The following is a 14,271-nucleotide window of genomic DNA, read 5'->3' as shown; positions in this document are numbered from 1 at the left end:
TTTTGTGAACTTGTCACCCAAAAAAAGTACTCAGTTTTGTGAACTTCTCACCCAAAACAAACCTCAGTTTCATTGTCTTTACATCCAATCTCCAAATAAAGTTCTTGGTAGAAGGCCAAAACGCCTGGTTGGGCCCAGTTCATTCGAGGACTCCGCTGCAATAAGAAAGGTTATGAGTAATGACCAAATACAAACAACATAATTGGGTTTAAAGGTTGTTGAGTTTACCCTTATCAGTGCTTATTGTGCCGGCTTGCGCAGAACCCTCCTCCCACATACCATTGAGTGCCTCTATCAAACCCTTTTGTTTGTCTATTATGAAAGTCCAATGGTATCCATTGTAGATGTTGATATCATCTGTCAAATAATTTAGAAACCATGCCCAAGACTCTTTACACTCTGACTCCACAACAGCAAAGGCAACAAGGAACATGCCATTGTTAGGATCAATTCCTATGGCCATGAGAAGTTGCCCAGTTTGGTGTCCCTTGATGTGGCAACCATCCAGCCCAATGACTTCCCTACAGCCAGCTTTGAATCCTTCCTTACAACTACCATAGCAAATGCAAACTCTCTTAAATATTGGATTACCTTCCTCATCTGCCTATGTTAAGAACTCGATTATTGTTCCTGGATTGGTCTTCTTGAACTCGGCTTCATAGTCCCACAACCTGGCATATTGGTGTGCATAAGTGCCTTCAATGATTTCCAAGGCTTTTTTTCTTAGTCCTCCAAGCCTCAGTCCTCGAAAAATCAAGTATCAAGTCCTTCTAGATTTTATTCATGAACTTGATAGATGACCAGCTCTCATTGTCCTTGAACTCCCTGCTTCAGGCTAGCCCAAATCCACTTCAGTCTGGCCAAACTCATCTTCATTTTGGCCTAACTCAGTTTGAGTCTGAGTCAATTCTGGTTCAGGGTAACTCAGGTCTTCATCGTGAATAGGGTCTTCAGGTTGAGTCTGACTCAATTCAGGTTGAGCTTCAGTCAGGTCTTCGATAAGAACTTCAACGTCTTCATCATGCACAGGATCTTCAACTTGACTTTGTGCCTCATCCACGACTTGACTCTATCCAGGCTCTCCCTCTTCAACTTCTTCAGGCTCTTCCACTTCAAAGTCTTGAACTTGTTCTTCCTCTTCAGCTTCAAACTCTTCAACTGCAGGCACTGGGGGCAATAGTCCAGGCTCTTCTACAACAGATGCATCTTGTATGGGGTGATCAAGATACAAATTCAGTTCTTCAGACTCCTCATACAGCTTTGACACTCCTATAAACAGGCTCATATCACAGTCCAAGGCAAAGAACTCCCCATAAGGTTCCAGATAGTACATGGGAATCGCTGAGTATCCAAGATTTTTCTCTACAATCTTGTCTAGCTCCAACAAGGACAGTCTGTCCATGTCTACGTGGTCTATGTAGTCAACCCGACCACCAACGTAGGTCAAACGCTCATTCACCACTTCCACTAGATCTACCCCCATGGTGAACTTTGAACGTGAACATACCAGACCCTTTAACTGAAACAATAATCAAACAATTTTTATTAAAATCAACCAAAGTGGTATTAAAATACAACTAGTAGACAAATACAAAAGGACACAAAACCAATAACAGACAACAACCACCATTATTCCCCCCATTATTTTGTATTTAAAGCTTCTAACGCTCAAAACTAAGAAAACAACAAAACAATGGTGGTCTCTACTCAGATTCTTTACGAAATCGAAACATAACTCCAACCAGAACTAGACAATGTGGTCCCTACCACTACTACAAATACAGTTTTCCGGTGCGGTTGACTTTTGGGTGCGACTATTCGCACCTAAAAGTCGCACCAAAAAGACTTTCAGGTGCGAATAGTCGGACCCAAAAATCAATTAAGCGCTGAAAATTTTTCGGGAAATTTTTGAATTTGGGTGCGAGTAGTCGCACCCAATAGTGTGGTACTACTATTGGGTGCGACTAAGTCGCACCCAATACTGTCCCCAAAGGTATAGGTGCGACTAAGTCGCACCTAAATGTCCAAAAAATTTCGGCGGCCAAAACTTCCCCCTTTTTTTACAAAATGTCATTGGGTGCGACAAAGTCGCACCCGAAACCACTGACACATGTCATTGGGTGCGACTATGTCGCACCCAAAGGTTTCATTAGGTGCGACTTTGTCGCACCCAAATTTAAAAGTCTTTATATAAAGCACATGCTCGAAGGGTTTTCATTCGAAAACTCAAATTCGCCCAAAAAAACAAACGCCTCTATCTCCCGACTCTCTCTTTCTCTCCCACACCGTCGCCGCCACCACCCCGTCGCCGCCGCCACCACCCCGTCGCCGCCGCCACCACGACGCTCCTACCGCCGCCACGACCCTCTCTCTCTCTCAACCTCCAACCTCTCGCCGCCACTGCCCTCTCTCTCTCCGGCCACCCCGTCGCCGCCGCCACCACTACGCTCCTCCGACCGGCACGACCCTCTCTCTCTCAGCCTCCGTCACGAGGACCGCCGCCACTGCCCTCTCTCTCTCCGGCCACCCCGTCGCAGCCACCAGCTCCGGTGTGGTGCACAGCTTTCTCGGTCTCACGTTCTTTCTCTCTCTCAGCCGCTACACACCGCCGTGCCTCCACCGTGAACTCCGACCACCGAGCTATCTCGTGCTCGGTTGTGCCTTCTCTCGCTCGGGTAAGCTCTCTCAATCTATATCTCTGTGTCTCTCTTAATCTATAATAGCAACTGAGCATTTACAGCATTCATGGATCACATTAACCGTTTTAGTCGGTTTGGAATCAGATTCGTTTTAAAAAAAACCTTTGCTTTTTGTGCTGAATGATCCGTAATTTCGATTGCGTTACTAATTTTGTGTCAAACAGACCAGCCCCGTCTCGAGCGCACCCACCCTCATCGTAACAGCTTCGAACCCCAGCTCCGCGCTTCTCTCCGTCGACGCTGCTCTCAGTTCCAGCCGGTAATCTCTCTCTCTTAGTGTACCTCTCAATCTCTCTCTCTCTCTCTTCCTCTCAATTTAACTCTTTGTCCCGTCTCTTGTTGTCTCAGCCTAGTCCCGCTGCCGAGCCTCGCTGCCCAAAACAGGCTCTCGGTGCCTCTCGCTGCGAGACAGTCCCACTCCGACAGCCTTTTTCGCTTCGTCCGAGCACGCCTCACCGCAACCTCAAGCCACCGTCCTTGCTCGTCGGCTCTTCAAGAGGTTAGTTCATTTATTTATATTCTTATATGTACTCTAATTAATTAGAAAGTTTAGATTAGTTCATTTAGTTTAGTAATAATTTACTAAAGTTTAGTTCATTTATTAATTAGAAAGTTAATTAGATAGCAAGTTTAGTTTAGTTAGGTTAGTTTTATATGTTAATTGTAATTTGAAATTATTACTTAATATATAACATTAGTAAATTGTAAATGATATCATTAGTTTACTTAATTTGAAATGTTAATTAGACATTTTAGTTTAGTTAGTAATGTTATATTGTAAATGTTATGTTAATTTTAGTATTGTTAATTAGAATTAATTTGATAACATGTTTAAATTTTATAGTAAAATGCTTAGGTTTGTGATTTAGTAAATTATATGTTTGGATTGAATTAACAAATGTTATGTTAATTTGAATTAATTTAATAACATGTATAGATTGTATAATAAAATACTTAGGTTTGTGATTTAGTAAATGATATGTTTGGATTGAATTAACAAATGTTATGTTAATTTTAGTAATGTTATAATTTGAATTAATTTAATAACATGTTTAGATTGTATAGTAACATGCTTAGGTTTGTGATTTAGTAAATGATATGTTTGGATTGAATTAACATATGTTATGTTTGAATTAATTTAAGTTGATATAATTAGTTAGTTTGTTGTAAACGAGCCACGGAGGTTCTGTTTAGGGTTTAGTTGATTATTATGATAGTTTTAGATGATTTGTATATGCTTTTAAATGAGTTTGCAGGTTTTTGGTTTGTTAGTATTATAGGGGAAACTCTGCCGAATTTTAGATTGAGTTTCTAGCATATTATTCTCAGATAACATAAAATTCATAATCTCATCTTCATTCATTGATCTTCGTCCCGTAGCAATAAGTAATCGACTTCATTCGTCTTCGTCACTTAGCAACAACTCTTAATAATTATTCTTTTTTTCATTTCGTTTAGCGAAATCAATGTCCAATCCAAGTAGAGATTGGATCACCGAGAACAATCGGTTGTCCTTGCAGTATAAACTCGGAGTTAATGAATTTATCCGCGCTGCAAGAAGATTTCCGAACGATAATTACGAATATCGATGTCCATGCAAGCCTTGCAACAACGTGAGATGGCACGACATTGGGGTTGTAAGGCATCATCTGCTAAACAAAGGGTTTACCCCGGGTTACACAGAATGGTATCATCATGGCGAGGTCGTGCGTTCCGTCGGTCATGTTGAAGAAGTCCCCATCGGAGAAACAACCCAGAGAGGAGTAGGAGGAATACATGCTGCTGTGGAGGATATAAGAGATCACGAGGATTTCGATGGTGTTACGGAGCCGGCTCCGAGCGATGTGCGTGCGGAGGAGCAAGTGGAAGACTTGTTCGCTGAGTTGGAAGCGGAATTGTACCCTGGATGCAAGGAGTTTTCGTCGTTGTCATTCTTGGTTCAGTTGATGCACCTTAAAGTCACGAACCATTGGACGAACAAGTCGTTCACAGAACTATTGCAGCTTTTGAGGAAGTCTCATCCAGCCGGTAATCGAATACCGGAGAAGCACTACGAGGCAAAAGCGAAGCTGAAGCGTTTTGGCATGGGATACGAGATGATCGACGCGTGCATTAATGACTGTGTCCTATTTCGAAAACATCTCGCGAACGTCGACGTGTGTCCGATATGTTACGAGAGTAGATGGAAGCCAACTGGTAAGAAGATACCGCACAAGATATTGCGATATTTTCCGTTGAAAGATCGATTGAAGCGACTGTACGCATCTCGACACACGGCGCTTCATATGGAGTGGCACGAAAGAGATCGCGTCAGGGAAGCTGGCGTTCTACGACATCCTGCTGATGGTACCGCGTGGAAGAATTTGGACGAGAGATACCCAGGTTTTGCTGCAGAGCCTCGGAACGTGCGGCTTGGGCTAGCTGCGGATGGATTCAACCCGTTTGGGGATATGAGCCTATCATACAGCATGTGGCCTGTAGTATTTACGACGTACAACTTGCCGCCTTGGTTGTGCATGAAGAAAGAGTACCTGATGCTAACGCTTCTGATCCCGGGGCCCCATTCACCAGGAAAAGATATGGACGTTTTTTTGCAGCCTGTGGTTGAAGAGTTGAAAGAACTGTGGGAGAATGGAGTCCGCGTTCGTGATGGAGCCAGAGATGAAGTGTTTCGGTTGCGTGCCGCGTTACTTTGGACGATAAACGATTTTCCGGCTAGATCGTATTTATCGGGATGGAGCGGCCAGGGGTATCTCGCTTGCCCTACGTGCAACTTTGACACGCCGTCCCTAAAAATCAGAAACAGGATCGTCTACTACGACCATCGTCGGTTCTTAAAAAGGCGTCACCGATTGAGGAAAAGCAACGATCACTACAAAGATAAGCACGAGAAACGAAATAAACCCGAGAAGTTGACTTCGCAAGACATACTCGCTCAGTTGGCTGGTGTTTCTTGCACGACTACTGGCAAACACGCTGCCTCTGTAGGCAAAAAACGAAAGCGAGCTGAGAGCGAACTGAATTGGACCAAGAAAAGCATCTTTTACGAGTCGCCGTACTGGTCTGAGTCGCAGTTGAAACACAACATGGACGTGATGCACGTAGAGAAGAACGTGTGTGAGAATCTTCTCGGGACGATGCTCAGCTTGGAAAAGAAGAACTATGACACCGAGAAGGCGAGGCTTGACTTGATGGACTTGGGCATCAAGACCGCTTTGCACTTGGAACCAAATGGGAGTGGGTATTACAAACCGCGAGCGTCGTACGTTTTGACCCTTGAGCAGAGACAGCGATTTACAGAGTACTTAAAATCTGTCAAATTTCCCGATGGTCTCGCTGGGAATTTAAAAAAAAATGTGACAACTGATGGAAAGCTCACAGGTTTGAAGTCGCATGATTGCCACGTGATCTTGCAAAGATTGTTGGCTGTTGGTATTCGTCCTTTTGTGCCACAACCAATACATGATACGATCACTGAGCTTTGCTACTTTTTCAAGTTGATAAGTTCGAGAACATTAAGAGCTGAAGATCTCGAAAGAGCGCAAGAGTCTATCGTCGAGATCTTATGTAAGCTTGAGATGATATTTCCACCTGCTTTTTTCACGATCATGGTTCACGTGGCGATCCATCTACCAGAGGAAGCGTTGCACGGCGGCCCGGTGCATATGCGGTGGATGTACCCTTTTGAGAGATACCTTGGGACGTTAAAACATTTTGTCAAAAATAGAGCTAGACCAGAAGGCTCTATTGCTGAAGCTTATGTTGTAGAAGAAGCTCTAACGTTCATTGCAAGGTATATTGAAGATAAGAAGGTAGTTGAAGAAGTTCAAGTGCGAGAGATCTCTGTTTTTCGATCCGAGATGTGTGTGCCTTATGGGATGATGAACGCGATAGTATTAGACGATGAGCAAAGAGAAAAAGCGGAGTGGTACATCTATACCAACTGTCCTGAAGTGGATCCGTATTTGGTGTAAGTAATCGATCCACTTGCTTCTCTAACTTATTTCATTGTTGTATTTTCTTTACGCAATGTTTTAAACATGCAACAGCGAGCATTTGGATTTCCTGAACGAATCTGGAGTTCGCGATATTGAAGCGGAGCATAGAAAGGGATTCAAAGATTGGTTTGCGAACAAGGTAATAACACAATAACCCGGTTTTTTATAAACACATAAGTGCTAACCAATACTTTGTTTCGTAATAACCAGATTTTTGAAATGAAAGCTAGTGGGTCTGACGTGTCTGACGAGATCTACTCGCTTTCTATCGGTTCCCTTCAAGTCGCTTATCAATATCCATGCTGCTTTGTTAACGGCGTGAAGTTCATTACTCATCGTCGCGATAATCAACGAGTCACTCAAAATAGCGGTGTATGTGTGCCTGTGGATGATTTCACTTACTACGGTCGTATGGAACACGTCATAGTGCTGAATTATAGGTACGACTGTCGTGTTGTATTATTCAAATGTATATGGTACGGTGACAAGCACGATGCTCGGCGACTAGTTCACAACGATAAGACTACTGGAGAAACGAGTGCTTTTACCGCGAAACAGTGGTTTACAGAGGAGCCGTACATACTCGCAATTCAAGCGAAACAAGTCTTTTACATCAAAGATCTTGTTTTAGGTGGTAACTGGGAAATCGTTCAGGAATGCAATCATCGAGGGATTTGGGACGTTCCTGAAGTCGACCCCACCACCTCAGCCTCGATTCCGTTGACAATAGAATTGTCAAACATCGATCGTCTGAATCATCGACATGAAATCGAAGATGCTGAGCTAGTAAATATCGTTGACGATGGTGAGGAAGACGATGATGATCATGAGGAATGCATCGTTTTTTAGGGAGAAGATGTTGATGTTGATGTTGATATAGGTAGTGATGACGATGAATGAGAACTATCTATGTAACCACGGTTTTCCTCCGCCATATGTGAGGTTTTATAATAAAATATATCCGTGGTGTCACCCACGTTTTTGTATGATGTTGTTTCCTTTTGTTTTGTGATGTATGTTCACAAATGTTGTTTTATTTTATACGATGTCAATTTACAAATGTTGTTTTCATTTTATAGGATGTCGACCGCTTCAGGTTCTGGTGGAGATTCGCCACAGAGACCGGATTCTCAAGGTCCGCCACAGGAACCTGAGTCCCAAGGTCCTAAGAAATCAAGGGGACCAACAACCGGCTCGACGTCGGCGCGAGCAACACAGGGGGTACCGGGTGCGAAGGTGGTCAAGTGGGACCCAATAAACCAAACATTCTACCAAGAGATAAGGAAAGAAAATAAAAAAGTTGGACTATTTAACAACCGCCTCGGTGCTTTGGTGAAAGCACATATCCCGCCTACGACTCGTGATTGGAGTGAAGTGACGCCACAGATGTTGGCTGCTATTTTGAGCGCACTTCATTCCGAGTTCAGATTTGTGTACACGGATCTTGACACCGGCGAGGATCTGCCTGCGGATTGCTTTCAGAATACGATTGATCAGGCTATCATTCGGAATGCCAAGATCAGGCGACGCAACCAGAAGTCCAAGCTATCAGAGAAGTTCAGATTGGAGTTTTGTGGGAGCACTGAAAACGCTAAGGCGGAAACACCACCGGGATATAAGAAAGAGGATTGGGAGGCGGTGGTAGACGAGTTCGCGACTGACGATTGGAAGGTACGTAATGTATGATTGTAATAAATCACAATATCTTTATCAGATTGAATAATGACAAAATTAATTATTTGCAGAAAAAATCTACTCGCAACAAGGAGAATTCGAAGAAGAAGAAGACGAGGTCGACTCAAGGATCTCTTTCTTTCTTGGCTCATCGTCATTTGAACGTAAGTTATTCTAATTTTGAAATACTTAAGTTGAAATAAATTCAGTACTTATATTTTCATAACAATTACAGAGTAAGGATGATGGGACTTTGGGCTCCGCGTTAACGACGTGGGAGCAAAAACACCATAATAGAAAAGGTGAATGGACGACAGATTGGGCGAGACGAGCACATGTAAGTCATATGTTATAATTAAGAGTACGTTACTTACATAATAATTAATTTTTAATAATTTTTTTATGTGTAAAGGCGCGGATAGTTACTCTACTGGCGGATCTTCAGCGACAAGCAGAAGAGCAAGGCGTAGTCTTTGACCAGGACGCCGCAGAGGAGCACGCGATGCTAGAAATTCTCGGGAACCGTCAAGATTGGAACGTTGGAATAGGTCCAACGGTCCCGAGAACATCTTGGGCTATTGCTCAGGCTCAGGACGAAAGCTCGTCGTCAGGCTCAGGCTCGTCGAGGCGCCGCGTTCCAGATCCAGTGGTTGGCGAGCTCCAAGCTCAGGTGGCGGCACAACAACTCGCTATGGCGGCACAACAACAGCAGATGAAGGAGATGCAGCGACAAATGTTCGCGTTCACGCAGCAGTTTTCGCCCTTGCCTCAGATGTCGTCCGGCACGATGCCACAGATGCCGCAGATGTCGCCCGGCACGATGCCACAGATGCCGCAGATGTCGCCCGGCATAATGCCACAGATGCCTCAGACGACGCCGCCGCCTCAGATGCATCCTATGCATCAGACAACGCCGCCATCAGTTTCAATGGCAGATGCTCAGACGACGCCGCCAGGTTCAGCAGATTACCAGCGAGAGCGTACGAGCGGCAGTGAGCGTACGAGCGGAAGTGGACGAGGAGGTAGCAGCACTTCTGGAGGAAGATTTGGCGGAAGAGGGAGTAAAATGTTCAAGGATTGGTTTACAAACCGAGGAAAAGGAAAGGGAAAAGAATGAACATTTATTTTAATTATTTGTCCTACATTATATAATTATTGTAATCGAAAAACAAATGGTTAGTTTTTATTATGATTATAAATATTAATTAATGAATTTTCTAATTAATAAACTATTTAGTTATTTGATTACAATTATAGAATTCGTAATTAATGAATTTCTAATTAATAAATATTAAATAACAAATAAAAAAAAACTTAAAAATAGCTATCGGGTGCGACTAGTCGCACCCATAAATTTGGCGGGTAGGCCAACGGGTGCGACTAGTCGCACCCAAAGACTTGGCGCGAATGAATTTGGGTGCGACTAGTCGCACCCAAAGACTTGGCGCGAATGAATTTGGGTGCGACTAGTCGCACCCCAAGACTTGGCGCGAATGAATTTGGGTGCGACTAGTCGCACCCGTTGGCCTACCCGCCAAATTTATGGGTGCGACTAGTCGCACCCAATGGCTTTCGCGCGGACTTTTTCGCACATTTTTTCTGACTTATGGGTGCGAATATGGGTGCGAATATCCGCACCTAAAAGTCGCACCTAAAAATCATGACCTTCGGGTGCGACTAGTCGCACCCATGACCTTTAGGTGCGAACTTTCGGGTGCGACTTTGTCGCACCTAAAGTCGCACCTAAAGGTATCAATGGGTGCGACTTTCGACCTTTGGGTGCGAAAAAAGTCGCACCCAATGCTGTTTTTTGTACTAGTGTACACTTTTCAAACCCTAAAAACATATCCAAACATACATAAAAAGGGTTTCTCACCATATACTGGTCTATTATTGACCGACGCGCTCTCTGAGGAACTTGTCTCTCGACCAGCTCTTCTTTTCGTCGGAGACTTGGGTTTTTTTCTCTGAGCCTGGGATTTTTTCTTCGAGTACGCCGTCGGAGACTTCGCTGGCATGGTTTTTTTCTTTTTCTTCGCCGGAGACTTCATTCTGAAACCTCCTCTAGTGCTTCTAGGTTTCGATTTCGTCGGAGATTTGGATGTCGAAGGTTTCACCATTTTCGCGATGATAGAACAAACCCTAGATTTGTGTATGCGGGATTTGTTCTTTCATTTTTTTTAAAAAGTATTTATATTCTTGAAACAATTGTAATATTTAATAATTATTCTAAAAATTAATATATCTGATAATATTTAAACATTAAAAGTATTCATTATATGCAAAAATACGCTTATACCCTTTCAGAACAGTACACTGGGATGGCATTTTTACCCGAAACCCGTTAGCCCGTCCGTTACCCGGTTTTAACGGGTCGGGTAATACCCGTTCAAAATGAGTTAACGGGCTAACGGGTATTACCCGTTAGTATTTTAGCGGGTACGGGTCGGGTAGCGAAAATGTTAAACCCGCCCCGTTAACCCGCTAACCCGCCCGTTAATTATTTTGATGGAAAAAAACTAGATATTTTGTTTTAAGAAAACCATCATAATGAGTAGGTTGTTTTTTTATTTTTTTTAAATGGGTTAACGGGTTAACGGGTGCTCAATTTTGGCACCCGTCACCCGGCGGGTATACCCGTTAGCCGCCCCGTTGGAAAAACCGGGTTAACGGGTACGGGTATTTTAATAGGCGGGTACGGGTACCGGTATTGGTGTACCCGCTAAAACCCATACCCGTTGCCATTCCTAAGTACACATGATAAACACGTGATCACTTAACGTCCAAATACTGATGGAAGTGGTTAGTTGTAACACGTGTCTAAGTTCTGAGTTGAGTTCTGCAATATTTCCGAGTCCAGGGGGTGAAATTCAACGAAGATACGAGTCCAGGGAGCAAAAATGTGATTTATTCTTATTTTTATTTTATGTTTAATAAAAAAAATAATCGGTTAAATATCCGATATCCGATTTTTCCAAAATTTAAAATCGATATCTGGTCTAAAATTTTAAAGTGGATCAGTTATTTGAATCCAAATTTAGGTTATATGATGTGGTACTGATTTTCGGTTTAGGATTGCTTCGATTATCGGAATTTTATCCGATTTTCGATTCAGTTTTTTACGGCCCTAGTTGAAATTGTGCTTGCGTATGGGCTTTGGGGTCTTTCTCGGTCATGGATCTGTGTCGATCGGCTTGGGTGTTGACCTGTGCGTTTTTGCGTTTTCTTTACTGAAAAAAAATCATCATGGAAATAACTTCTCACGATGAAAATGTTTTCCTCGTGAGAACTTACCACGAAGTGGGATTCCACAACATAAATTACCTGTCATGGAATCCCAAATTTTTACTAGTGAGACTAATTCATAATGTCCAAACAGGCATCCAATGCAATATTTAATGTCATAATGTCATGGAACCACCTTTTTGTTCTTATGAAGTCTCCTGTGAGAGCTGTGAGAGCGTGAATTTATTCCTCAAAAATAGAAAAATATTTTTTTATTTATGAGGTTTAGATGTCTTTATTATTGAAATTTAAATAATTTCTTTGTAGCTTATTTCAATCAATTGTACATTACTTAAATGTTCACTGTAATCTATCAATTGAACAATATATATATATATATATATATATATATATATATATATATGTGTGTGTGTGTGTGTGTGTGTGTGTGTGTGTGAATGAAATAGAATTTAAAAAAAAAAAAAAAAAACTAGTCTGCTTCTTAATTCTATTTTCATTTATTTTATGTCGCATATAGCATCGAAGAACTCGTACATGTCTTATAAAATTCAAAATGATATAAGTTGCTCTGTAAATGTAAATGAATCAAGAATGCATGAAATTGACACTATATAATATCCTTATTATATATCATATTATTATATATTCTGTAAACAAATGAGACAAAAATAAAGTAGAATGGAAACTATAATCTAGTAATCCTAACCAAAACTACTTTATTAATTTTTTTTGTCTTCATTCAAACCTAATCTAAGAAATAATCAACGCGTGACTTTGAGCTATACCATCGTCACCTATCTCCTTTTGTTTTTTTTAGCGTTACAAACCGATGAATCTACAGGGTGAAAACCTGATTTTATGTTCTGATATCGTCTCAAGCTTGGGAGACCACAGTTGCTCTTTACACCCAACAAGCTGTTCGTAGTGCTTTTGGAGCTCCGGCGTGCTACAAAGAAAGCCGCCGGAGACCACCGCCTTGGTTTCCTTATCCCTCGTGATCAGGCCCCGAATAAACTCCGGCGAGACTTTGATCGAAACCTTGCCGTCCGATCCCTTCAGGTACTCGAACGGAGCGTCCCCGAAGTTGATCGGGCTCGCGGGCCGGATTTGGTTTTGGCGGTGGTCAGGGCTCGGCTGGGCCGCGAAGAGCGCGAGGGAAGAGACCGTGATGACGTGGCAGGCGAAGCGGTCGATGGGAAGGACGAAATAGGTGTGGCCTGGGAGGAGCTCGGCGTGGATCCCGAGGGCTGGGATCGGGCGGCCTATGAAGAACGAGTCCGCGTGGCACACCATGCTGTCCGGGTACTCGTACATGAACTCCCCAGCTATGATTCGCTTCTTTCTCCCGGCGAGGATTCTCGTTGTTCCGTCGAATAAGACCAGCTTCACAGCTGAATTAGGGTTTGGCTTGAAGCAGGCTGGTAAAAGTACGGCATTTCCCATAGGTCAAAGCTGCAGAGAGAGAGAGAGAGAGATGTATGGATGGAATTAGGGTTTGATGTTGTAATTTGCTTGGAACTAAGACGAGACGAAATGAGAAGATTGTATTTATGTATACAAGTAGTAAGAGGTTTTTAAGAGATTGACCTAGATAAAGTCAAACGTTTGTTTTTCTTGTTGGTTTGATGGGGCCGGTGGTCAACCATGCCGGCTTTGAATTTGCCTATCGATCTATTTAAACATCTCTCCTTCTCTCTCTTTCTATGTAGCTTACCAACTGCCGTGACTTGGTGAATTTGCAGCTCATTATTAATTTTTTAAAAGTATTTTTATAATGTTGATTGATCATTGTTCAGTAGTATGAAAATTTCGGTTAATTTAGCTTAAATCTCACGTGTAATAAAAGAAAAACAACATGCTAAATTAATGCTAATACTAGCTTATAATAATGATATTATACATCAATCCCAAAAAGACTTTTGTATCGTATTTTTTTTTAAATACTTGTCCGTCTAGAGTACTTGAATAAAAAAAAAAAAACCACAATAGGATCAAATTTTATATTTATATGTGTAAATTACGTACGTATATATAATATATATATATATATATATATATATATATATATAAGTTGAAATACAATAATTATTAACAATTATATAATCAAGTCGCTATTCCATAAGACCATAAAATTAAGAAACACGCAAGGTCTTGTCAGTTTACATTATAGATATATTGCTTATATACGCACTAGACACGAAGCAAGAATAAGACGCATGAAATTTATAGAATGTTCAACATTTTACTCGTATGTGCCAAAGAATACATCTAATTTCCATGCTCTTCTAAATTAATCTAGTGCTTTTGACAAAGAAGAATAAATTCAACAATTAAATAAATTAGGCAATCAGAAACAGAAGACAATTAAAAACTCTTTTATGTATTAAATGCGAGATCGAAGTGGTAAATAAAAGAGAGATGATACGCTTTACTTACAATAAGTGACGGGATCCAAAATTATAAATTTGTTGGGGCACATCAAAGAACTTAGTAAACATAATAATCATTACAATTATTTAAGAGAATATGACACATATTGTGTTTTAGTGAAGTGTCGAATATAACTTTTGGTTTTAAAAAATATCGAGTTTGTGCGCTCTATTTAACTAAAATGACGGATTATACTCTAAAATAGATAACAGTACCACAAATCT

At 41.6% G+C, this 14,271-nt stretch overlaps 2 protein-coding genes across 2 annotated transcripts; one reads left to right on the top strand and one right to left on the bottom strand.

The window, feature by feature from the left end:
- The first annotated feature begins 8,049 nt into the window (after positions 1-8,049).
- LOC149380860 (uncharacterized) lies at positions 8,050-11,837 on the top strand. The gene is made up of 3 exons (XM_089601231.1): positions 8,050-8,368; positions 8,443-8,535; positions 11,751-11,837. Exons 1-3 carry the CDS (start codon positions 8,084-8,086, stop codon positions 11,835-11,837), a joined length of 465 nt encoding a protein of 154 aa, XP_089457357.1. The 5' UTR covers positions 8,050-8,083.
- A 582-nt stretch (positions 11,838-12,419) lies between these two features.
- Positions 12,420-13,362, bottom strand: LOC149380859 (DUF4228 domain protein). The gene has a single exon (XM_089601558.1). It carries the CDS (start codon positions 13,058-13,060, stop codon positions 12,437-12,439), a length of 624 nt encoding a protein of 207 aa, XP_089457684.1. The 5' UTR covers positions 13,061-13,362; the 3' UTR covers positions 12,420-12,436.
- Positions 13,363-14,271: the final 909 nt, after the last annotated feature.

Source organism: Urtica dioica, chromosome 11, assembly GCF_054948205.1.
Source record: "Urtica dioica subsp. dioica isolate 48M chromosome 11, U.dioica_male_clone48M_v1_H2, whole genome shotgun sequence".
In the NCBI taxonomy this organism is placed as follows: domain Eukaryota; kingdom Viridiplantae; phylum Streptophyta; class Magnoliopsida; order Rosales; family Urticaceae; genus Urtica; species Urtica dioica.
Note: the sequence above shows the minus strand (reverse complement) of the source record. Positions and strands in the feature narration are given on the sequence as shown.

Bases quoted from the DNA above. Each gene is read 5' to 3' on its own strand.
- LOC149380860 (XM_089601231.1), top strand. From the start codon at position 8,084: ATGTTGGCTGCTATTTTGAGCGCACTTCATTCCGAGTTCAGATTTGTG. The intron at 8,369-8,442 runs GTACGTAATGTA...AATTATTTGCAG, and splicing joins TCGCGACTGACGATTGGAAG to AAAAAATCTACTCGCAACAA. The intron at 8,536-11,750 runs GTAAGTTATTCT...ATGTCCAAACAG, and splicing joins TGGCTCATCGTCATTTGAAC to GCATCCAATGCAATATTTAA.
- LOC149380859 (XM_089601558.1), bottom strand. From the start codon at position 13,060: ATGGGAAATGCCGTACTTTTACCAGCCTGCTTCAAGCCAAACCCTAAT.